The 24804-nt window shown below is 34.0% G+C and overlaps 1 protein-coding gene across 2 annotated transcripts in view; it reads right to left on the bottom strand.

The window, feature by feature from the left end:
* Nucleotides 1-23223, bottom strand: part of LOC110108663 — a 68316-nt gene extending 45093 nt beyond the window's left edge. The window contains exons 1-10 of one of the 2 annotated variants that reach the window (XM_020839402.2): nucleotides 22807-23223; nucleotides 18227-18354; nucleotides 17882-18005; nucleotides 11330-11486; nucleotides 11164-11242; nucleotides 3362-3402; nucleotides 3101-3217; nucleotides 2900-2980; nucleotides 2184-2246; nucleotides 1979-2030 (exon numbers count right to left, since the gene is read on the bottom strand). In XM_020839402.2, the coding sequence (XP_020695061.1) occupies nucleotides 1979-2030; nucleotides 2184-2246; nucleotides 2900-2980; nucleotides 3101-3217; nucleotides 3362-3402; nucleotides 11164-11242; nucleotides 11330-11486; nucleotides 17882-18005; nucleotides 18227-18354; nucleotides 22807-22969 (1005 nt within the window). In that variant the 5' untranslated portion in view covers nucleotides 22970-23223. Of the gene's footprint in view, nucleotides 1-1978; nucleotides 2031-2183; nucleotides 2247-2899; nucleotides 2981-3100; nucleotides 3218-3361; nucleotides 3403-11163; nucleotides 11243-11329; nucleotides 11487-17881; nucleotides 18009-18226; nucleotides 18355-22806 lie in introns of both variants that reach the window. The other variant, XM_020839401.2, reaches the window with a different exon arrangement.
* Between the last annotated feature and the right edge of the window lie 1581 nt (nucleotides 23224-24804).

The following is a 24804-nucleotide window of genomic DNA, read 5'->3' as shown; positions in this document are numbered from 1 at the left end:
GAACAAGCTTTGATCATTATTCAAAAATATTTCGATCAACATTCAAATATGTTTTGATCAATCCTGGAATATTTGCTTGAAAAATTTCTAGCAATGTTGATTGAGACTTGATCAATATTTGATGAAAATTCAAACAAACTTTGAATTTAGTGTTTTGCACTCATTGGCTCTTTTGAGATTAATTAATTTGAGTTGAATTGCTATTCATACAGACATTTGCTCTAATTGTACCTGTAGAATGGCATACGCTGCTTAGGTGACATATAGAGTAGGAAATGTGATGAAAAAAATTGTTGAAAATTTTGTGACTAATGACATCAATGTGTTGAATATAAGAGGCAATCAAACAACATCTTTGTTGAATTTTGTACTGATCAGTAATTGAATGTTTTGCTAAGATCTAAACAAAGATGGGGCTTATGATTAAGATCTAAACAAAGGGACCCCTTACCTTATATTCTTCTTACTATTACTTAATAACAATCATTAAGTGTTTATTTTTGCTTGATCCATTGGGTCTATTCATCACGAAAGGATTGCCATATTCCTCAAAACATGGATGTAATTCACATCATGAAAAAAAAAACACAATGGAAGAGATCTATCAACTAAAAACAAATAGCATCTTTAAAAACCTACATAAACAAATTAAAATATATATTATGCAGAATGGCATAATCTCAATGCTCATATTAGGCTTTAACAACGTTATTTGAGATAAATATAGTAGCTATTAAAATTTAGCAAATAAGGACAAAAATGCTTATTGGAAATTTCCTTTGATGCCTATGTTTTAAATCCTGCTTTAGGCCATCAGTACAATGAACAACATAACATTGCCCATGGGACAGGCATGATTAAAGTCCATGTAAACACACAACTTCGGCCCACCACCAGAGATTACAACCAAATGTATTTAATACCATTATCCTCTAATTATGGTATCAATTCAAGTTGATGGCTCGAGTCTACTGCACTAATATAAATGCAACCCATTTATACTCATCCATCCTAGCTAATATTAAGATAGGTCATGGTACCTATCCTGAAAAAGAATTAAAAAAAAAAGTAACTTGTCACAACCCTTGAATCTAATAACTTAACCCTACTCGACTCATACGCAATGCCTTCTAAGTTGTCAGTATGGATTAATGGTAGAGGTGCAAATGAGTCGAGTCGGGTTGAGCTCGAACTCGAGCTCGTTTATCATTCGAGATCGATTGTAGGCTCGAGCTCGAGCTCGAGCTCGAAGCTCGATAAGCTTGGCTCGCGAGCTCGTTAACGAGTCGAGTTCGAGCCGGCTCGGCTCACTTACACCCCTAATTAATGGCATTTGAGCCCCAAACTATTATCAAGGGCATACTAGAGTTTTATTAACTATTCAACCAAACTCAATCATGGCTAGGTCAATAAGCCAAGCTAAGTAAGGCTTGAAATAATAATTTTTTCATCCATCATGGGTCAACAAGCTAAGGGTAGGACTTGGGTTTAAAAGGTCAATTACATAAAATATATTCTATATGCTAAGATTTCAAATTTAAAAAAAGTTAAAAAACCGGTAAGGAAACCATACTAAATAACTTAAGATGAAGAACGGATTCGATGTTCCTACTTGCAATTATCATATCTAGTTTCCACATCTACTTAGACGTCAAAAAGGACAACGTTCAAATGAGAATCCAAAAGTGATAGCATCAGAAAAATGCCAACCAAAGAGCAATAGCATCCCCAAGAACACTAGAAGTCTTGACCTTTGATTGATTATTAATCAGAGAAAAAAATTAAAATAAGGAGTACCAACATCTAGATCACCTTTTTTTTAATGACGACTTCCAAAATTATCAAATAAATGGTTTAAACAGCTTTTTTGAGTTCTAAATAACCATGAATGACTCGTGACCAATACATTTTTTATAAAAAAAAGATATCCATAAGCTGAAATTAAGAAAAAAAAAGAATCATGCTAATACATCTTTACCTCATGTGTCTTCCCAGGAGGAACAACTGTTTCTTTGTAGTCATCACTCTTCCTGTAAAGGTTGACATGGTACAAGACTTCAGAATAAAGACACTGACATTTATTTCTGAATTATTATTTTCATACTCAGGATTGCAATGTCTGAAATCAGACGAAGCTTAAAACAAGAAAAGCATATTTAAGGGGAAATGAAAAGAGAACATGCCTCGATTCTATGGCACCAGCATCCTCGGCTGATATAAAGAAGGGAGAATTCACAAAGACTACACTGCATTAGACAACTTATCATCATAGTCATGTCCACTGCAAATTTAAATAATTATCTTCTATATACAATAGTAAACAACCCAACGAGAAGCAAACCAATTATATATTATAAGTTAACAAAAGGCATAACCTAGTACATGAAGCTCCCGCTAATGTCAAGGAATAACTGATGTGACCAACTTTACCCTTGCAACGCAAGAAGCCATTTATGTGGTTCAACACCATGATCTCCAGATCACAATGGAGACCGAATTGGCCACTCATTCAAGCTTATCCTCCCACAATTATACTACAATTTGGTCATAGGAAAGAGACAGGTAGAGTAACAAAAGCTAAAACATCTTAAAGTATAACCACTGCGACAAATGCACTTTAGTAGCAGCAGGCTGCTAATCAACCAATGTTTCCATTGGGACCCAGCATATCTAAATTATATTCAGTGAATAAGATCTCAATTTTCAGTATTATAGAATGCAGTATTTTGGTATTCAATGTCATTATATTGAAATATTAATCTCGGAAGTCTAACAAATGAATGATATGACAGAAACAACACGTCTTTTAGATATTAAAATAGAATCAAATAAAACAACAAGTAAATCTAAGAGATGGCATGTTAATATATTAAGTCAAACAAGATACAGGGATAATTACCGAATAAAGTCAATGAATTTCTCCAACTCAGATGTGTAAATTTGAACAGCCTGCTGGATAACTGATAGTTGATCCTTTTGTCTGCTCAGAGATGAGAAATGAAAAAGAAAATTATCAACAAAAATAAATAAATAAAAACAGAAAGATCCATATATATCATTTTATTGGCAGTGAGTACAAGGGTCAAGCAAGGTAGCTCACATTTTTCTTTTCTCGGCACGTCCCCAGGAAAGTAGCAGGAAAAATCGAATTGAAAGCACCATCTTTGTAAGGCTATATAAAGAAGGTCCATAGCGTTGTCGTTGTTCTTCCATTGGTCTAATAGAGTAACATTGACAAATATCAAACTTTATGAGACATTCGCATCTAATTTAGTCAAAATGAGTCCATAAAAATCATATAGACATGTTTTTTGCATGAACATTAAGTTAATTGCCTCTCATGAAAATTAAGATATAGTACCCTTGATCATCATTAATTTGCTTTATAAAATCTAACAAAACCTGCAAGAGGGAAGAGGAGATATGATGTGAGCCACAAAAAGGGAAATAGCATGACTAGTAAGAAAGGAAATGAATTAGAGTCATTCAGAAAGAAATTAATTAAAATTTGATAATTCAAAACCCAACATTACATCAAATGTAATAACATATCAATTAAACTTCCCATCCCTTTAGCTTCCACCACCATTCTAGCCATTTATGTTCGTCACACAGGTAATAGCCTAATAGGTACATGGTGCATTCGTGCACATGATTTTGTTTGTTTGTGCCTTGTGTGTATGAAGGTCTGCAAATTCTGTTTATGTTTAAACTCTATTATGATATATATGTTGGGAAACTTAACTTTATATGCTCCATAATTGTAGAAAGTAGAGAAATATGCCTGATATTTATTTTCTTGAGCAAATATGACCGAAATTTATTTCGGACCAAAATAAACCATCTTTTTAACAAATAGAGTTGGAACTCTCACTGAACAGTAACACAACCTTTTGATCATAAGAGTTCCTCAACTTTCCTTCCTCCTATAAAGTTCTTCATTTCCAAAGACATCAAAGCATGAGTTTTGACTGTAGCAGAATTTCACGGCAATGGTCTCTTTATTCATCATCTGTGAAGGTTAATGATGTCATTCATTTAGTTATATAGTATTGAATAGGTGCTCACGCTCTAAATCTTAAACCCAAAGTAACAGTAGATGACATGATACAAACTTGTTACAACCATCTTTGAATCACCTACATCTTCAAATAATGATTAAATCACCATCAAGAAATATTTGAACTACAATAGAACAATCTTCAAACTATATTCAAAGAATTTTCAAGCAATGATCATACCATGATCTAAACATCTTCCATCATGATTTGAACAATCTTTGAACATGATCAAAGATGTTCCAGATGAACAAGCGATCATGGTTAGATTATGAGTCAAAGATGAATGAATGATAATCAAAGATTATTCGAATGATAATCAAAGATGGCTCAAACAAAGATAATTCGATCATGGAACAATCATCATTCGAAGTTCGAATGATGATTTGAGGATGGTTCAAAGATGATCATAGATGGTTCAATCATAGTTTGATCATGAATTGATTATGGTTTGATTATTGCTTGAAAAGATAATTCGATCATGGTGCAACCATCATTCGAACTTCGAATGATGATTTGAGGATGGTTCAATCATATTTTGATCATGAATTGATAATGGTTTGATTATTGCTTGAAAAGATAATTCGATCATGGTACAATAATCATTCAAACTTTGAATGATGATTTGAGGATGGTTCAAAGATGATCATAGATGGTTCAATCATAGTTTGATCATGAATTGATAATGGTTTGATTATTGCTTCAAGATGATCGAAGATGACTTAATCATGGTTCAATCATAGTTCTATGATGATGATTTATTTTGGTCATTTTAATTATTTTATTAAGTATCCCTGTGTCTACGCTAATCATACTAAAACAGGGACATTACAATGCTCGAGCCACACACAAGGCTGAGAATTTGATGGAAAGCTAGTTAGATAATACAAGATTGACGATCTCGTTAAAAGTAAGATATCACCTTTTGGTCAATTCTTTAGAACTGCTTAAATGTAATTTTCTAGAACCCTAATTCATCAACTATTACTGAGAATGGTTAATGATGATGTGAATGAAGGATACTCCAATATGTTTGGCATTGGAGGGAGGAACATCACATTTGAAATCATTGAATTTCCCTATATCATTAGTTGTAGCTTAGACAATTCTCATCTGAGGAATTGCAGAAGATGGGAAGAGCAATAGGTTGCGTGAGAACTTCTTGGATAGGTACATGAACTTAAAAAAAAAGGCCAGGAGAAAGCTTCCATGGAGTGCACTATGCTAGCTAATTTGTGGAAGCTTAGGCTATATTTCTTAATATAGTGTATTCTCCTCAACTATGATATACACAATGTCGTTTTCACTAAGAAGCTTGATATGGTTGAAGATGAGAGGCTTTTTTTTTATATCTATGTGTAGGCAGGCATAAAAGGAAACACTAAGAGAATTGAGGAGGGGCATGGTGCACTATGAAGCTAATGCACTAACAAAGAATGCCCAACTTGATACATTATAACTAGATATGCAATATCACTATAGTATTAGGCTTATGAAGCCATCTTAAGGATGGGAGAAGATCTTAGGGCTATAAATGAACTGAGTATTTGAAAAGCTAGCTCGGCTCAATTAGAGCTCATTCGTGATCATTTGATTAGCTAATCGAATAAGCTTGAACATTTTTATAAATACTTGACTATTAAATTAACAAACTTAAAGAGCTCGTTGCTCAAATTAATTATTATCATAAACAATATCGTTTAAAGGATGTGGATGAGCCTGTTAAGAAACTCAATTAAACAGTAATATGTATATAAGTATATGAGTATTATAAATAAAAATATATGCATATTAAATGTATTTAAAATTTAAATAATCATTTATATGATTTAAATTAATAATTATAATATTAAAATATTAATTTAAGCTCCTAAGTTTCTTTTTTTTAATTTAAATATTAAGGTTTAAGCTCAATGAGTATATTAAGTTTAAAAAAAAATTATGTTAAAATATTATGGTTTAAAGCAATGAGCTCGACTCGTTCAAAGATCGAAAAGCCTCTAAATGAGCTACTCATTTAAAGCTCGTTGATCATAAAATGAACTAAGTTAAAGATGAGCTCAAATCAAGCTCGAGCAAGCTCGAATTTAAATGAGTCAACCTTCAATGTTATCATAAAAGCTTGAATCGAGCTCAAGACAAGTTTGAACATTCTTTTAGTAAATGAGTTCAAATTCATTTGCATCCCTAGGTGAAATGATGAGTTCCATAGGCAGATAACAGCAACTATGGGTGTAAAAAAGTCAAGTCGAGCTTGCGTTATAGCAAATTCAAGCTCAGCTATCAGTCAGAAAACTGGCTCGAACTCGAGCTCGAATCAAGCCCAAAAAATGAACTTGAACTCAGCTCATCCTTTAACTCCTTGACTCGAGAGCTCAACTCGAGCTTGTGGAGTACACTCGAGAAGCACAACAGGCAAACTTGCGAAATCACTGCGGGAGAAGAAACGTCGAAAAAGCTTATCTTATCTGTCATCAACCCATTGGAGAAGCGCCGAAGAAGAAAACATTTTTTTTTTTTGAAGTAACAACAGCAATAGCATGAAAGAAAAATATTTTTTTTATTTTTTGGGAGAAGTAATAGCAGTAGTAGATGCATTAATGGCATTAAATGCAATAAGCTTTTTGCAGTAAAGTTTTTTTGGGAATATTACAACTTTCAAATTTTTTTAAATACGATAATTTAATAAAAGAAATGAATTTACTTCTAAATAATAGAAATTAATAAATAAAATTATTTTTTAACCCTAAATATTCATTTAATTAAGGAAGCTTGCAAGCCAACTAGCCGAGTCTTATCAAACTCGAACTCAAGCTTGTTTAATATGCGAGCTCGAGTTTGAGCTCAAGCACAAGGCTGGAAAAGCTTGACTCATGAGTTCATTAGCGAGTTGAGTTTGAGTTGGCTTACGAGTCAGCTTAGCCCATTTACACCCCTAACACCAAGTACGCTGAACTGGAAGAGCAACAAAGTTATTGCGGCCAAAGATTTCTTGTATTTGTTCATGGAAAAAGATGAAATTCTCTACCACTATCCTAAATTAAGCAAAGTATTTTTCCTCATGCCATAACCAATCTTTTTAGAGAATAACCAAATAATGTTGGAGCAAAATAGGAACCTCTAGCCAATCTCATTCATAATATTGTATATAAGGATGATGAAAATGAGTTGAGCGAGGCAATGGATATTATTGAATCAAGCAATTCACACAGATGATGTTAAGGATGCGACACAAAAGAAGCAAAGGTACAAAACAAGGTGAAGGACAAAAGGGAACAACCACCCTTGCCACTGCACCTACAGATAGGAGGGCTAGAAGATAGAGGAAGTCAGTCCATCTGTTGCAATTGCACAAAAGAGTGATATATAGTTAATAGGGTTATAAAAAAGAAGTTAAAAAATAATAAGTGCTTGACTAAAATTTTATAAATCTATCAGAAAAGAGATATGAGCCTATAGATCTATGCGTCATTGATCACATTTTCCCAATTGATGAGTAACTATCCTATTTCAATCCATGGATGCCTGAACTGGTAGACAACTCTCAAGAGGAGATAGGAGTGAGAAATCAAAAATGCAATGTGATTCTGATAGTTAGATATTCCAGCAAAGAAGTATGAGAAATTGAATCTTCCTTACACTAAGTTCAATTTATATTTTTGCAATCCACGTAGTGGGATAAAGGCTTGATGTTGTTGTTGTTGTATTGATTATTTATGTTTTCTAATAAGAAGCACATTTGGCACTAGCCTAAGATCTATGGACCTGGCATAATTATGTCAGACGAACCATTTGATCAGTATTGCGGATCGACAATCTTTATTTTCCAGAAGCTCAAGAAAATGACTCCTTTATATAGCCTAATCGGGCACTCATGTAAGTCATTGGAGAGGAGAAATTCCTAGTCATGGGTACATAACTTATATATTTTTCAATGAATCAAAATAAATTTAATTGAACTATATGTGAGATCTCACTTCCTATAAATTCTATGACATTCTATGGCTAAACCCTCTTGCTTTTCTATGCAAACTTGCAAAAAACAATGGGTGCACTCTACAAGTGCTTTCCTATGCTATTTGAACAGTTAAAATTATTTGACAATAGACAAGAACTTATCAAATTTTCCTTGGATCTAGAAGAAGACAGACGACATCCTTAATTATACAATAAAGTAATCAATTCAAAATTTTAAGAAAAATTTAAGTAATTTAAATAGTTATTGCACATATAGTATGATGATTGCTTTACATCATATTTTTAGCGGCAACTATGAAACATATGTCATAAAACACCTCATCTACCTGGTTTAAAAAAAAAACTTTTGGAAAATCATACATGATCACATACAATTCTATAGTGATTGTTTGTGTAGATTTATTTCTCAACAATGTAGTTTCAAAAATCTATTTATTATTCTGATGAAAACATTAATATTTTGTGTATATTAAGTTTTTAATTAATCCAGTTTACATTACTTGTGAATTTACATTTGTTGTAATATGGATTTTATGTTATAGTTCGTGAATTATATAATTGACTTACACTTTGTGTTATGTATGTTATATTATATCTTTTAAAATACACTACTTTGTGTTATAGCTGTTATATTATATTCCTTATAATCTACTATTGAGGTTGCACTCACTCTGTTGTATTCATTTTAAAGTCTATTGTGTTGCAATCCATGATCGAATAATCTTCAAATTATGATTAAATAAAATCTATTGCAATGTTATATACATATTGATGGGGACATCAGAGCATGAAAAGTATATCTGAGGCATGGCCATCGATCTACGGCCACGATCGAGTCGATGTGTTTTGAGTTATTTCATGTATTTGTTTTATTATGTTATTTATTATTTATGTTGTAATTGTTTTTCTCATTTTACCCCTTGCTGCCTAAGGTAAGTCGTATGTAAGCCCTAAGGGCAAGGTTGACTTTTATCTTTGAGTCCTTGGAGAGAGAGCGAGAGCCCTAGGAGAGGGAGATCAGATCACCCACCAACCTTGGAGACGGCCGGGTTTGTGGTTCCTTATATTTTTTTTTTCTTTTTCTTTTTCTTTTTTTTCATGAACCCCTTCTTCCATCCTCTAGCCACCAGCCAAGGTTCTCTCAAGCCTTTGCCACCGGCCACTCAACTTCCCACCACCACCACCGCATAAACCCCTCCCACTACCCAAACCACCGACCAACTTCATCCCCATCACCCCCACCGAAATCCACTTCAAGCCCACCAAACCGTCGGCCCTCTTTTCTCATGAGGCTATTTATAGCCCTCATGTTCTTCTTCTAAAGTTAATAATTGAAGGATAAGTAAATTTTGTGCTATTGCTTGAGATCTTGAGAGATCTTGAGAGTGCTTGGAGAGAGAGCGAGAGCCCTAGGAGAGGGAGATCGGATCACCCACCAACCTTGGAGACGGCCGGGTTTGTGGTTCCTTATCTTTTTTTTTTTTTCTTTTTCTTTTTTTTCATGAACCCCTTCTTCCATCCTCTAGCCACCAGCCAAGGTTCTCTCAAGCCTTTGCCACCGGCCACTCAACTTCCCACCACCACCACCGCATAAACCCCTCCCACTACCCAAACCACCGACCAACTTCATCCCCATCACCCCCACCGAAATCCACTTCAAGCCCACCAAACCGTCGGCCCTCTTTTCTCATCCTCCCTCCAAAATTCAAATCCTACCTTGAATCCTTTCCATAAGTATCTACTCTTAATTTTGGAAGGTTTAATTTCAAAGCAATTTGAATTTGAAAATTTCTTTCCTAAATTAAGAAACCTATTTTAGGAAAGTTCATAAATTAAATTCCATTTGAATTTTGAATTTGAAATTCAAATAGAATTTAATTAAAACATTTCCTAATTCCAATACCCAAATTAAGAAGCTACAAATCTATCCCCATCAATCCTCTCCAAGCATTGATTTCCGCCGACCCCTATTGGGTGGGATTAGGAAATTATTTCCTAAATCCCAAATTCCCCATTTGGAAGCAATTCCAATTTCCCCAACTATCTATTGGCTGAAATTCCCCTTGCCCCCTACCTCCTTAATTTTTTTCCAAAACCACTCCTAATTTGGAATTAAGCCTCAAGCTCTCCTCCCCTGCTGGCCGAAAACCCCTCAAGGCCTCTTTGCTAATTTTCCTCCACAAATCCCTCCCAAACCCCATCCGACGTTGGGTTTTCTTCTCTCCAAGACTGCTGTCAGAAAATTCCTGCAACCATTCCTGGATTCTCATCAACCAGAGGCTTTGAAACTACTGCCTTAAAAGGACAGCTTGCTGTCCATCAGCTCCCGCCGGATCATTTTCACTGTAGCACCATCAGAGAAGTTTCTCCTTGCTGTCCAACACTTCCCAAAGTCAAAACAGCGACTTCTCGCATGGATGGCTGACCTGGAAACAGATTATGGCATTGTCTACGACAAGCACGGCTTTGTTCACATCCTCCACTCAACCTTCTTCGACGTCAACCCGAGGATCGATAATACTTCCGAAGAATACGTGGAGCACATCCTGGATACCCTTGTCGGAGCCGTAGAAGAACAACTTGGTACCGTACAATGGAGGATTACATCCGAGCCCAACAAAGGTCTTCCAATCTTCCTCCTCTTGTCTTTCCTTAGTCTAACCCACTCTTTTGTGATTTGATTTAAGTCATGAAGATCGTGTTCGCCTAACTCTGCCGAGCTTAGTAAACCTAGGATTCAGTGCACCTCATTTGTTTCTAATTTTATTGTTAGATTAAGGATTTTTGTTGAAAGCTATTATATTTGCATGTCATTGATTTTCTTTATTATTTTGATAATTCAAAGCTCTTATTGTGCAACTTAGCCTAAATGAAAGTGACCGCTCTTATGTTTTATTTCGTCATTTTTATTTGCTAATAGTTCTAATCATTATTATTCTAACCAATAAGCCGTGCAAGTTCTTATCAAATTATTTTAAGCAATTTTTGATTTTTCCGTTCATGATATTCTAGCACATTGTCACTTAAAGTTTGTACAGAAAATTAACGGAAATGTGGAATAGAACCAGAATCATAGATTTAGTTTGCATATAACAGTTATAAATAGAAAGAGGTCGAGCCAACACACCTGTGGTACACCAACCAAATATTTAACAACTGTCTTGTAGACACCTTGAGCAGAACCAAGTTGAGCTAGCTGTCTCCGTCTATAAGATTAACAGCATGTAGTTTCATAAAATTTCTTGAATAGTAAGTGAACGTTTGATGTGAAACGGGATGGATGAAGGTTTGACCTTTCCATCTGCTGACTCCACAGTAAAGCATAACGATCATGTATGCTTCCACCAGAATTAACCAAAGTATCAACCAGCGCTTGTCTATTCCTCTCAGAGCGCTCCCGTTGCTGCCTTATGAGTGTTCCTCGAAAATCTTGTGGCATGTAGGTCATAACTGCAAATATATATAAAGCCACCATGTCAATCGCCTATCAAATAACTTAGCAATGCCTAGTGATTAATTTTTTTTAGAAATTAACTAGCACAAACTGGACTTAGTGTTTATTTTAAATACAAGGACTTCAGATGTTAGCCCAAGTTAAAGTGTGAGAGATAAAACAAATGCATTTCACAAATAGCTGTATAAGCATATTAGAAGAGATTTACCGCAAAGAGATATAGTGAGAAAAGAAATACAACCACTACAAAAAGATTATCCCTACTCAATAAAAAATGCACCATCTACGCACTCAGGAACAATGAAGTTATCAAAGTGCAATGACCAAAGCAATGAGCAAGATTTTTTATTTTGTGTGGTACAAGTTGAGGAAACATGTTAGCACAATAATTGAGTTGCCCCAATGAGATGTGTAAGATTGGAATAGCAGAAATAACCTCTCTCATATGTAGGGGATAAGCCTATATGCAATCCATACCGTAAAATGCTTCACACCATGCACTTTGAGCATTATTTTTACCACCGTTTAAAAAGGCGGACAAAGCGTACACCTCGAGTTGTGCCTCAATTCGAGGCAGAACCCAAACGACTCGAGGTTTAAGCCTCAATGGCTCGGATGAGGTGTGTGCTCTTTTCTGATGAGGTGTACGCCTTGAGGCGTAGCGCCTTGAGAAATTGGGGCGAGGCGTGTATAACGATTTGGGCTTCCCTACTTTGTATGAGAAGAGTATTGAAAGAGAACTCCTTTGCCATCTTTGGCGTCTTCGACAACAACATTCCCGTCAAATTCGACGCATTGCAGTGAAGGTAACGATTTAACTCCTTTTTGTGCGTTGTTGCGGCTTCGCCTTCTTCGTGTTTTTCGTAATAAGAAGAGTTCTGAAAGAGACGATTTAATAGGAGTGCTCAACAGACGACCTTTATTCGACAAAAGACAGCTGTTTTGGGTTCGTCTGCTTTGTGTAAAGTCGGATCTCACAGTGAAGGTGACAATCTTCTTCCTCTTCATTGATTGCTTTGGCGTCGCCTGCTACTCGACTGCTACTGCGAAGGTAACGATCTTTGTTCATGTTCGTAATCTCTTCAGCTTCGCCTGCTCATGCCTGCTTCGAAAATAGCTTCGACTACGCCTCGAGGAATAATGAATTGAAAATATTACAATAATGATTTTTTTCTAATTCTAATCACTCTCTTAAAATAATTGAAAAAACTTTATTAATCTATCTTAGTTTAGTGGTCATTGTTTTTTTATCCATTTTGAATTTATGTTCTTCCAAATCTTTAATATTTAAAAATTTTAAATTGTGATAAACTTTTCTTAATTCAAAAAGTTAAAATTTTGAGATTCTTGACTGAGACATTTTCATCTATTTATATATTTTCTAAAATATATAAAAAATAGAGAGAACATCAACTTGAAATCATGTTTTTATGTGGTTTTAAAAAATTACGAGGAAATCTTATGTCTCATGTAAATTGATGTTGTGATATAGTAATATGCATTTCTATTGATATCAGTTCTCTATGCTTTATGCATTAGATATAGAACTTGCTTAAACTTTATGACAAGGTCCTTGCTTTATGCGGAGAAATATATTTCTAGAGCTGCCTTCTCATTTTGAAGTGGACATTTACTTAATATTTTGACATTTTTTGTGAATTATTTATAATTTTTAAGCACTTTATTTTTTCGTTTTGAGGCTTATGTCTCGCCTCGCTTAGACAAAACGCCTTAATTCTCGATTCTTCTATGAACATCCTTTCACTAATATAATCATTATAAAATATTCTTCTATGAGCATCCTTTCATTAATAGAATCAATAATTAACCAAAAAATGACAAATAAATCTCTATAGTTTCCCTTTATTTTCTCATTGAAGTCCTATCCACCTCATTAGTGTCATCCTCCCACCCTCCACAACCACCTACTCCTCTATAGCCTTTCTCACCCTTCCCTCCTCTCTAACGCCTCTTATAATCTATTTGAGAACCTCATCGGTTAGCGGGTGCAAAACCGTACTAGTTCCCTTCCATTTCTCATGTCTCCTCAACTACCTCTCCTATAATCTTATCAACAACCCCATCAGTTGCCAACCCTATTAATACCGCTCTACCTCCCACATTCACTCCTCAGAATGAGACAAGAAGAGGGGACATGTTAAAGAGAGAAACCAAAGCCCTAGAATGAGAAAAGAAGTTAAGAAGAGGGGACATTTCGAAAGACAAGCATTTCATCTTAGAGATCAATCCAAAACAATGAATGAGAGTATTTTAGTCATAAAATTTTGTATCATTCAAATTTAAGTAAAAACAAATTATCATATAAGCTAAATTAAAAATTAAAAAAGCATTATGAACCAAAATCAAGGATTTTTCAAAGCTAATATCTACACGAAATGCAATAAAAACTTTCTGGACCTGACTAATATTTATCAAAAACTTTCATTATAAATTTTGAAGAGAGGTACAGAGTTTGTTTTAGAATAAAATTGAAGAATAAGAGCAACCAACTTTAAATTTTTTTTAAAATAATGGAGTGAGTTAAAGCGACTACGGGTGGGATCTAAAGATGAAGACCATTGATGCACCTAATAATTGGTGTTGAGACAAATGAAAGGCAAAATTAACATATTTTGATATTTTTTGTGCTTCAATATTCACAAAGGTGTGCATTTTAAATAAGTTATATTTGATATAGTGTTTGAAAACATAGTTATTATAGGCAAGAATATGTCGATCCTAAGTGCACGCAAGCTTATCATAAGATATGGATGATGTTGGGGACTCTAAAAATAAAGACACTTCTAATGCATCATCAGATGGAGCTGCGAAAATAAGTGTTGATGTTACAAAAGTTAATAAATCAAAGAGGATGATAATATATAAACTATTTGGTGAGAAGAAAAAATTGATGGGTCAAGTTTTCCAAATAATTAAATTTCATAGTTCGCTAATGCATGTCTAGTCATGAGTTCGTATTCAACTGCAATAACATCAAATAGGTCTACTAATTCTAAATGCTACCATCACAGAACTAGATTGTAATAAAATAATTTATGAAATTATACAATCACACTTGTTTGCTATAAAAATAGTTAGGGAGCCAACAAAAATAAATTTTCATAACATGATCGATGTAAAGGTACACTACCTACAAGACCTTTTCAAAAGCCATGAAAATTGATGGGATATGATCCATGTAGGGATTCTTTTGATTTGCTTGGTTGTCTCTTTAGTTGTTATCCTATTCCTTTTTTGTGTATGTAAAGAAGAAGACTTTGCATGGCAGTAGTGACTATAAAGTTTTGATCATATGTACTATCTCAATGCTTATGATAAATCATGTTGTGTTATGATATATGTGTGGTGTTATGATGAATCATGTGTAATTATTTCTGGATTGAAATTACTGCTTATAATGCAGCATGGATAATAATGAAAAATATCAATCCAATAACCAAGTGTCCTTCTAAAATTTAGTCGTTTTATATCCCGTAGATGAATTTTGTAAACGTTTTTATGGAAATATTAGTGGCTGCAATGGATTGTGTGTAGCTATATGATCATCCCAAGTTCCACAACATGTTCTGTATGTTACAGGCAATACATAAAGATATGCTTAATGTCTAACAAATTCATCATGAGTTGAACGGTTCAGCAAGGACTCAAGAGAATTGCATGCTATTATAATTAATACTTACATTAAGAGTTGCAAGTGAATGATTCCAACACTGTCGAAATAATTACTGGAAATATTTTTAGAAGATAGAAATTGTCATGTGTGATTGTCCACTGACATAATAGGATCACTAGACAATGTGTTTCCAACACTAACAGAGATATGCAAAGATAATTGAAGTATGTCATACTTCAAGGTATTTTTATTTGAAATTTCATAGAAAAATGCATTTCCTATTAAATATTCATATGTTAACATCAGAAGTATCATTTGATAATAGGATTGCATTGGGGCCATTAATGGAACACCAGTACATATAGGTGTTCTTAAAGTTGAGGGGGTAGCATAAATAGGTCATGACGAATCACCAAACCATAATGTGATGGCACGTGCAACCTTAACATGTAAATTACCTTCATCAAGCCAAGTTGGGAAAGGAACGCTTATGACAAATACATTTTCAACAATGTCATAAAGATCTTAGTAACAATTTTTCAATGCCATACCTCGCTAAGCATTATAATGGTTGCTTTAGGGTGTACATTTACATTAAAAAATAATTGCACAATGACTGAATTGAACATAGAAATATCATATAGTTGATTCGCAGAATCTACTACAAAGATATTTCTTCAAGTTATATCAGAAAACAAGGAAACAAGATGCAATATCCCTAACTAAACAAATGATAAGCAGCAAGTGAAGGGGAGACGTGAGCCATTCAACAAACAACATCTATCACTTTATGGTGGAATTGAGGGATCAAAAAAATCTATTATCCTTGGGGAGATGTCTGCATACTCTTTAAATAAGCAAGGGAAATTTGTTGCACCCCTCCCAACGGGACCCTGATTAGATATTTGTGAAGCAAGTGATTCATATGTACCATTGAAAGCATACAAGCACCGCATCAAACCATCATTAGATCAAACAAGCAAAGATGAGGGTGAACGTCAAGGAGAATTGTGACTGTGGAATGCTACTGCATGAGAATTTGTTAACTAGGCCACATGAATGTCATTTCAAGGAGTTCAAGAGAGTCAAACTATCTTGAAATGTTGCTACTTCAATGATATTAGTTCTTCCAAACTCTTCATTGGTGTGATTTCTATAAGTATGAACATTTTGTTTAAGCATGTTAATTGATGATGATGACTTTATAGAAGTATGATGATGGCACTATTCATAAAAATCTATTCTACAAACAGAAAAAAAATGTTCATGAACCACACATTAAGATAATATATCAATATATTTTATATGATCTACAAGTGTTGATTTAAAATAACATAAAATAAAGTGGTATGTATGTTACATCTGGATTTAAATGATGTTTCTTTATTAGATTTGAATGAGAATTTGACTTTTAACAAGACACAATGGCGAAAAAAGATTCATGTAGCCGACCCCACGTAGTGGGACAAAGGCTTGTTGTTGTACAATTACATCTGGTTGACATTATCATATATACATTACTGTCGTCTTTATGACACTGGTTCTGTTGGATTTGTTAGTTGTAACCTTATCAGAAACCCAATACTAGAACTTCTGGTTCTTGTTATTTGTTCTAATGCTAGTTTGTGACTTCCTTTTAATATTGTCCATTAAAAAGAGATGCATAATATTAAGTTAAGTGTGGCAGAGATGATGATTCTCAGGTGGATGAGTGGCTTTATCCTTAGAGATAGGATACGAAATGAGCATATACGTGAAAAGATTGGAGTAGCTCCAGTAGAAGATAAGATTAGAGAGAGTCACCTTAGATGGTTTGGTCACATAAAACGGCGGCCTTCTGATGACCCGGTTAGGAGAGTAGAGGTATTAGATTTGACTTATGTTAAGAAAGGTAGAGACAGACCTAAAAAGACTTGGTTAGAAAATATTAGGAATGATCTTTCTTTATTAGATTTAAACGAAAATTTGGCTTTAAAAAGGACACAATGGAGGAAAAGGATTCATGTAGCCGACCCCACATAGTGGGATAAAGGTTTGATGTTGTTGTTGTTGTTGTTGTACAAGTGTTGATTTCTTCCTAATTTTAGCATTACATTTTTCAACAATACACCGATGTCATGTTGTTATTATGGGAAGCCATCCAGGTGTCCAAATGACATCCTAGGATTGTTAAGCTCAAGTGGTTTGTTTTAGAAATGATACATATCAATCAGTAAAAACCTAGAAAACGAAAATGAACTTTTTCAGGAATACCAACGTGGACGTCAAAAAAGACAACACCATAATGAGGGACCAAACTCCAATGTTTACAATGAAGATAGGACAATCTTTCTTCTTATGTGTGTATAATGTTTGATCAAAGGCATATTGATTGGTAAGAGCATTGAGACACTTTGGCCTTCATGTATATGATGTAAGATATCCTTACTATGGTATTCTACTGTACTGCAAATATGATATTTTGATTACTACATCGGTTGTTTGGTGTAGGTATTTTTATGGATTACTTCGAGTGTATTTGTTCTAATGAGTTTAAAGTTGACATAAATGCAAAATATTTTTATTTTAATTCATTTCTTTCCTATATAGATGTTCTCAAAATGAAGCTGCATGATGGAAGCTACAATTTCATTCTCAAACTATGTTATTTTTAATGAAAAAAAGTCAATAAGTGCATTATAAAATCATCAGATAAGTGTACATTTGTCTGCTAAATTAAATGGGCACATAAGCCAAGCAGTTTATTGGTTAACTGACCAGTGTTAAAGACAAAATCAGAATTTTTTGATTGGAATGCCTCCAGTGCCTTCAGAGCCCTCTGCAGTGGTTCTTGCAGATCTTCAACAAATTTATCAATATCAGCATCTTCTTGCGTTGCTTTCTTCTGAAGTTATAGGAAGATTTTTAGAATAAAGGTGACAGCACCTAAATTCTTAGAATTAAAGATTTTAAAATGTCCATAAGACCAAAAAAGGCTATAGATAACCAAGTATAACCAACCAAAAAAAATTCAAAATAAAAGGGAACATAAACAAAAAAACAGATTAAGTGCAAACCAATAATACACAATTCAATCCAAAAAATACAGAATAAAAGCTGTACCAATTTTGAAAGGTGAGATTTATCTAGCAAATATAGGATTTCCTCGATGTGCTCTCTATTTTTCCATAAGTTCTCATCAACTTTATGAGGAGGATTACGATCAGTTTCCTCTGCAACCAGTTGCTCACCTTCAAAGATAGCATTTTATGTTAGAATATAGGAACAAGTCTAAACTCTATAAGACAATTAAAAAAATATGAATTTGCATTTGTGTTCCCAGTGATTGGTTTTCAATTTATGAAAAAATAAACCAAAAAGGTGAACCTGGGGCCGCTTTGTTTAACGTATGCTTTAGGAAGTGGTTGGAGATGGGTCTCGAAAGTGAACTTCAATGAAAGGAGTTTCAATGGTATTTGTTCATTTTGCATGAAATCACTTCTAAGGAGTTCAATTTCAATGTTTATTTAGAATGCAATGGAGTTAAGATTTTATATATTCATCATCCCATTTTATTGTTATTAATTATGATCGTGAATAAACTTAACATTATATCCAACTCTTCCTTTACATATAATATTTTATTGTTATTTTATGCAAAATAAAAAGTAAAAAAGCATATTATTTCCAAACTCTCATAAGTGAGGCTCATTTCTCTCTTTAATGAAGATGATTTCCCAAAGTAAGAACTCATTTTTATCTCGTTTCTAAAAAACAAACCGTAACTCATTTTCAAAACTTAGCTTCAATTACATCCAAATACCTAGGAACTAGTAGCCACCTGCATGAAATTCCCACCAATAAGAGGTTTGGGGAGGATATTGCAAAGAGGTTATAACCCTGATTCAAATACGTCAATAATTAGTTTAAAAAAAACGTCAATAATGGTTCAAACATGGTGTCGCTTTAACATTGCAGTAATATGAAATAAAATAAACTTATCTTGTTTGGACTAAAAAACAAAGAAAAGGTAGAAAATCATTCCACAGATAATTCAGTTGCCTCACAAGTGGTAATATCAAATTTTAAAAAATCTCTAATTTTACTGTGAAAATATAACTCAATCACAAGTATAAGCATATTGGCCTTTACCAGAAACAAAACTTAGATGTATGGCTAAATTTTATATCTGGCACAGCATAATCAAAATGTAGAGTCTTCAATTGTTACAGGTTACTTGATTCACTATGAATATAATGCAAGTAAACCTTAAAATGTAAATGTGGCCGATTACTTTGTACAAACACTGTGTTAAACAAACACAAAATACAAAAAATTCAGATATCCAGGAAATCTAAGCAAATTATGAGCTTTTCAATACAACAACAACATCAAGCTTTTATCCTACTGAGTGAGGTCACCTACATGAATCCTTTTTCTCCATTGTATCCAATTAAGAGTCAAATTCTTATTTAAATCTAATAGAAAAAGATTATTTCTAATACTTTATAATCAAGTCTTTTTAGTTCTACCTCAAACAAGAACTTTTGAATATCTCAGCACAAATCATTCTCTTAAGGATCTCTTTTGCTTTACCAAGCCAAACTGCAGCAAGCATTATTTAATGTTGAATGTATTTGGATCATCTCCAACAAGTATTCTGAGAGATCTCTCAAGAAAGACCCCCCTCTAATCTCTAAAAATTACAATAAAGGTGAAAATATAAGATAATGATCAGAAAGTAGCATCATATGTCTTCATTTGCACAAAGGGACTCCCCTAAAACATCCAAAGCATAAGCTGGGACAACTTTAAATAGGCCAGCATCCAGGCATAAATCCAACTCCATCCAATTATTTACAAATAGAGCTTCCTAAATCAGTTGCAATCTTTTCAAAAGTAATAGTTGATTATCAATCACTCAAACCAAAACAACCGCAACCCAATATAAAACCAAAGGAGAAAGTAACGTAGTGCTATGTGTATTCCACAATGACAATAGCCTATATAGCTTTATTCATGGGTTCATGTCAGGCCTTTTCATTTATTTGATATCATGAGCATGCTTGTGGTAGAAATAATGGCTAAGAATGATCTATAGAAATGACCGATAATTGGCACAAAGTGGAGAATAACTTTCTAAGAGAAATCCCTTGAAAGAAAACAACTAAGACATACTGATTGCACCTCAACAAAGACAATAAATAGTTTTCTGAAAGAAGTTCCTTCAAGAAAATAATCTAAAAAAATAATCTCATCAAAAGAGTAAAATAAAAAAAGCAAATTATATCATTAACTGACACAAGACGCAAAAATTACCCTAATCTACAACAAACAAAACCCAGTGAAATTCACAATTGGCATAGTGTAGAAAAAGGAAATCCCAAGGAAAATATCTAAGGTAGAATATCCATCTGGAAAATTTTTATTTTCCCAATACGAAATAATATAGGCACAAGTCCACTTCTACTTACCAGCTTCACGTCCAATATTGACAACGGCAAGGCAATCAAAGAAGAACGGTAGAATGGGAGAGAAAAAAAGAAGAGTTAAGTACTAACAAAATAGTCTATATTCTTTACAACAAATCTTCTCTTTAGATCTCTGCAAAGACATCTGCAGGCATTGATACGAGCAAATGACAAAGAAGGATATATAAAATTGAACCGTAGTGGTTCAAAGCTTATGATGATGAAGCCATCAGAATCATGGCATTGCCTCTCAAAGACGTGAAAGGATTTAGTGCATGATTTCCAGAAAATACTAGTGGACATAGGGCCCATCAATTGGTTGGAGAAAGAAACCATGATTTAAAAAGTGGCGGTTCTATTGCCATTTATTTTGCCTTAAATTCTCACTTTTAAGAGATTTTGAAAGTGTTCTTAGAGTTTAAAATCAATGTTGAATTATAACTACATCCAACAAATAATAAAAAATGGTAAAATTATTTCTAGCTTCAATCGACCAAATGAACAAAAAAAATGCATACTCAATTTTTTCCGAGTATGAAGAATTGAAGATTGATCATTTACACACCATGCATCTATAAACTTTGGCATACCTACCATGGGTTGACAGATATTTAGTGTAATGAATTATTATTTATTGAAAAAGATACCTAGTAAAGAAGCTTTGAAGCTGCTTAGTTGCATTATTGTTTGGCAGAACATTAATAGCAGCAAAAATTTGAAATTTGATGAAGTTACCGATCCCAAAACTTCAATAGCTAACAAAGTATGACTCGGATGACCAAATGGGGTTGATATCTACAAAGTATCAACCAAGGACTTTAAAGTCAAAATTGATATTAGTTTGGCTATTTTGATATTAGTTTGGCTCCAGAAGTACATTTTTTGGTTCTTTGGAAACACTTCGTGTTCAATTTTTATTTGATTATTTTTTCATTGTTAATTTAAACATTAAACATCATACATCTTTATATTTAAAATAACAATACTTTTAGCTTCAAGATAAATTGATATCCAATTTAAACCTAGGCTTAAATAAAAATTAATATAAGAGGGCAAGCATGAAGTAGTGGTTAAGTTGCCTCAAGCATATTCTGTAAATCCTAAATTTGAGTAATGGAAACAACCTCTTGACAAATGCGAGTGTGGGATTGCAAACAACAATCACTTCAAAGAACCTACATTAGTGAGAGCTCTATGCATTGAGTGCACCCCCTTAAATAAAAAATAATATGAGGAAATACTTATAAAAAATTATTCTTAAGGGGTAAATAGAGGCTAACACGTCATGTTAGTTTATCAATTTATCAAAACAAATAAAAATCAAATTTGCCTAATTATGATTTCTTCTTGAAAACAGGAAAATTTTGATAACCTCTCTATAGACTCCCACCTTTGTTATGTTTCCTTTCATTTTTCTTCTACCAACTTAATCACTTAATCAATGTAGAATTTTAAACCATTGTTTATTTTAATAGTACATATTAGAATTCTTTTCAGCCTTTTCCTTAATTAAAGTAAGTGAAAGGAGCTTTATGTGTGGGCCAACAATGAAAATAGGATGAGGTTAGGGCTTAAAATTGCACGCAAATAAGCATCTTGGAGCACTAAATGATGCAACTTGAGAGGGTTTGAAAGATCAGTTGAGAGTTTTAATTGAAATTACTGAGTTTCGGTTCTAAAAATCCCTCAAAATACAGGCATTTTAGCATGAACTCTTGAAATCCAGTCGAAACCACAAAAAATGTCGTTTCAGACTAATGTCAGCTTAAACAAAGACCAAAACCACCGAAATAAGGTTCACCTTCCTCACATTGTAAAGCACCTGTCGCACACATGCGACATTAATACCACAGAAGAGCATAAACCAACTAGTGGAAATCATCAACTTCATAAATAATAAAAGCTATTAAATTAATAACACAACCTTTTGAGGAGATAACAAAACTAAAGGCTAAAATAGATCCCATTATAGTTCCTAACAAAATAACCTACCTCCATTCGAAAAGGCGCGAGCATGTTACCAAGTTATCAAGTGGATTCACTCTCTCATTCTTGGTGCATTAACTAAAAGTATCTAAGAATATAATTAGTTACAACGCAATCACCAATGCCTAGATCTCAATTGCAGAATTATACCATGCCAAACCGAATGAAAAGATTCGTCAGTTCGCTTCGGACCTGATCCCTGGAAAAAAAAGGCAAAGGAACGTTCGATAGAGAGAGAAAACTAACCAGGGGTCAGGGGTAATTCTTCCAAAAGGTTGTCGGAGAGACTCCGGAGCTCAGCAGTCAAGCGGGTAAGGTCTTCAGAGATAGCAGGGGCAGGGTACTTGTCGTAGTATCGAGCGAGAGAAGCCCTCGTGATCGGTACCAAACCCTCAGTCGAAGATGCCATTGACGCCCCAACGCACCGATCAGAACTCAGGAGAAGATGCTCGAAACGTAGCCCTAATTATTCCTATAGGAGGATGGAGGGGATCAAACAGAAACCGGATCAGCAGGCGCGAGTTCTCGCCGGAGCATCAAAAGCCAAAGGATCACCATACACCGTCGGTTGTTAAGTTGTTTCAGGGTTGTCCGATTATTAAATGCGGAATGTCTGAACGGAATAAAGGCAAAGCAAGCCAAATGAGTTGTGTAATGTGAGGGTGAGCGGGCAGGGTGAAATTAGCGATCTCAATTTTTGTTGGTTGGTTGGTTGGATTCCAATTTGATTGAACTAAATCCAATTCAAATAAATAATTTAAATCTGATCAATTTATCATGCAGGTTAAAATATTTAGGCTTCATTTTGTAGATATTTTTTTATTATTTTTAATGCATTTTTTTAATATACGAAAAAATTCTTCTAATCCGGCTCATTTATTATATAAATAATATAATTTTTTAGATCAATAAGACCCATTAAACTCAAATAAAACCCTTATAACCAAGGTTTTGAAAATTGGATTGGACCGGCAAGTTCAACTGGTTGAACTGCAGACTGGTCAGTCATTTGGTTGCCACTTCATAATCGGCTTTGCAAAGAACCAGCATCAGACTGGTGGTTCGACCATCAAAACGCAAAACCGGTAACGATCTCATAAAATCGGTCAATTCAGATAAAATGCATTTTGAGCCATCTTGATTAAATCTGATGGTGTAAAATAAAAAATTAAAAAAAAAAAAAAACTAAATTATATCGTATAAAAAAACCCTACTATTAAATGTCTTCTTGCTCTCCAATAAGCTCCTATCGATCCTAGCTCTCGTCCACATCTCGTGTTCTTTCACAAAGCCAACACATAACCGAAGCCGCCCATCTCATGCTCAACTTCTCCTCTCCGACTCACTACTATGAGTTATTCACTTATTCGCCTCGCATTCACTCTCACCAATAAAACTTAGTGATTTCTTCTCTGATAGGTTAAAATTTTTTGTTTTACTTAGTTGAACTTCTGATTTGAGTTTGAAAAATGATTCTTGTAGAAGGAGATTGATTTCTATCCATGGGAAATTGAGTTTGTCGTCTTCTACGTGTGTCTTCAATTCGATGTTTTTTTTTTAAACCGTCAATTCTTCTGTTGATTATGTTCACATTTTCCCTAATTTGAGCTTTTGGTTTTGAGCATCTTATTCTGATGTTTTGGATTTGGATTATGTTCAATGTTTTCATGGGAATTTGAGTTTGTCGTCGATTATTGATGCCAAGGGAGCAACGCCATTACATTTTGCTTCGAAGCAAGGTCGGTCATCCTGTGTTAGAACGCTATTGGATAAAGGAGCTCTTGTCTATGCTTCTACCGGTAACTACGAGTAACTTTGATGAATTTTTGTCTACTCTTATTATGTTATTTTTTATTTTATGAACTTTGAAGTATTAAAATTAGTTAAATTACTTGTTAAATAATTTAATTTTATTAATTCTTAATATAATAATTTTTCGTGAAAACATGTATGGTTATTTGATTAGTTCTAATTTTTGTTATCAACGAGGGTTTTATCGTGGCAAGTATTCATAGGAGCAGATTTTTCCTTTTCCTCTTTATTTCCTCTTGTCAAATGAAGAAAGCTTGTTCTCCTTTCCTCTTCTAAGACTTCGTTTGGGACAACTTTCTCGCTGCTTCTTGAAGCAGCTTTCTAGTGCAAAAAATTTATTTTTTTACTAGAAAGATGCTTTAAGAAGCATCAAAAAAGCCGTCCCAAACAAAGCCTAAGGCTTACTCGGGATGTGAACTACTTTGCTGGCGC

Source organism: Dendrobium catenatum, unplaced genomic scaffold (assembly GCF_001605985.2).
Source record: "Dendrobium catenatum unplaced genomic scaffold, ASM160598v2 fragScaff_scaffold_54, whole genome shotgun sequence".
Taxonomy (NCBI): domain Eukaryota; kingdom Viridiplantae; phylum Streptophyta; class Magnoliopsida; order Asparagales; family Orchidaceae; genus Dendrobium; species Dendrobium catenatum.
The sequence above is the reverse complement of the archived record's forward strand: the minus strand, read 5'-3'. Positions and strand labels throughout refer to the sequence as shown.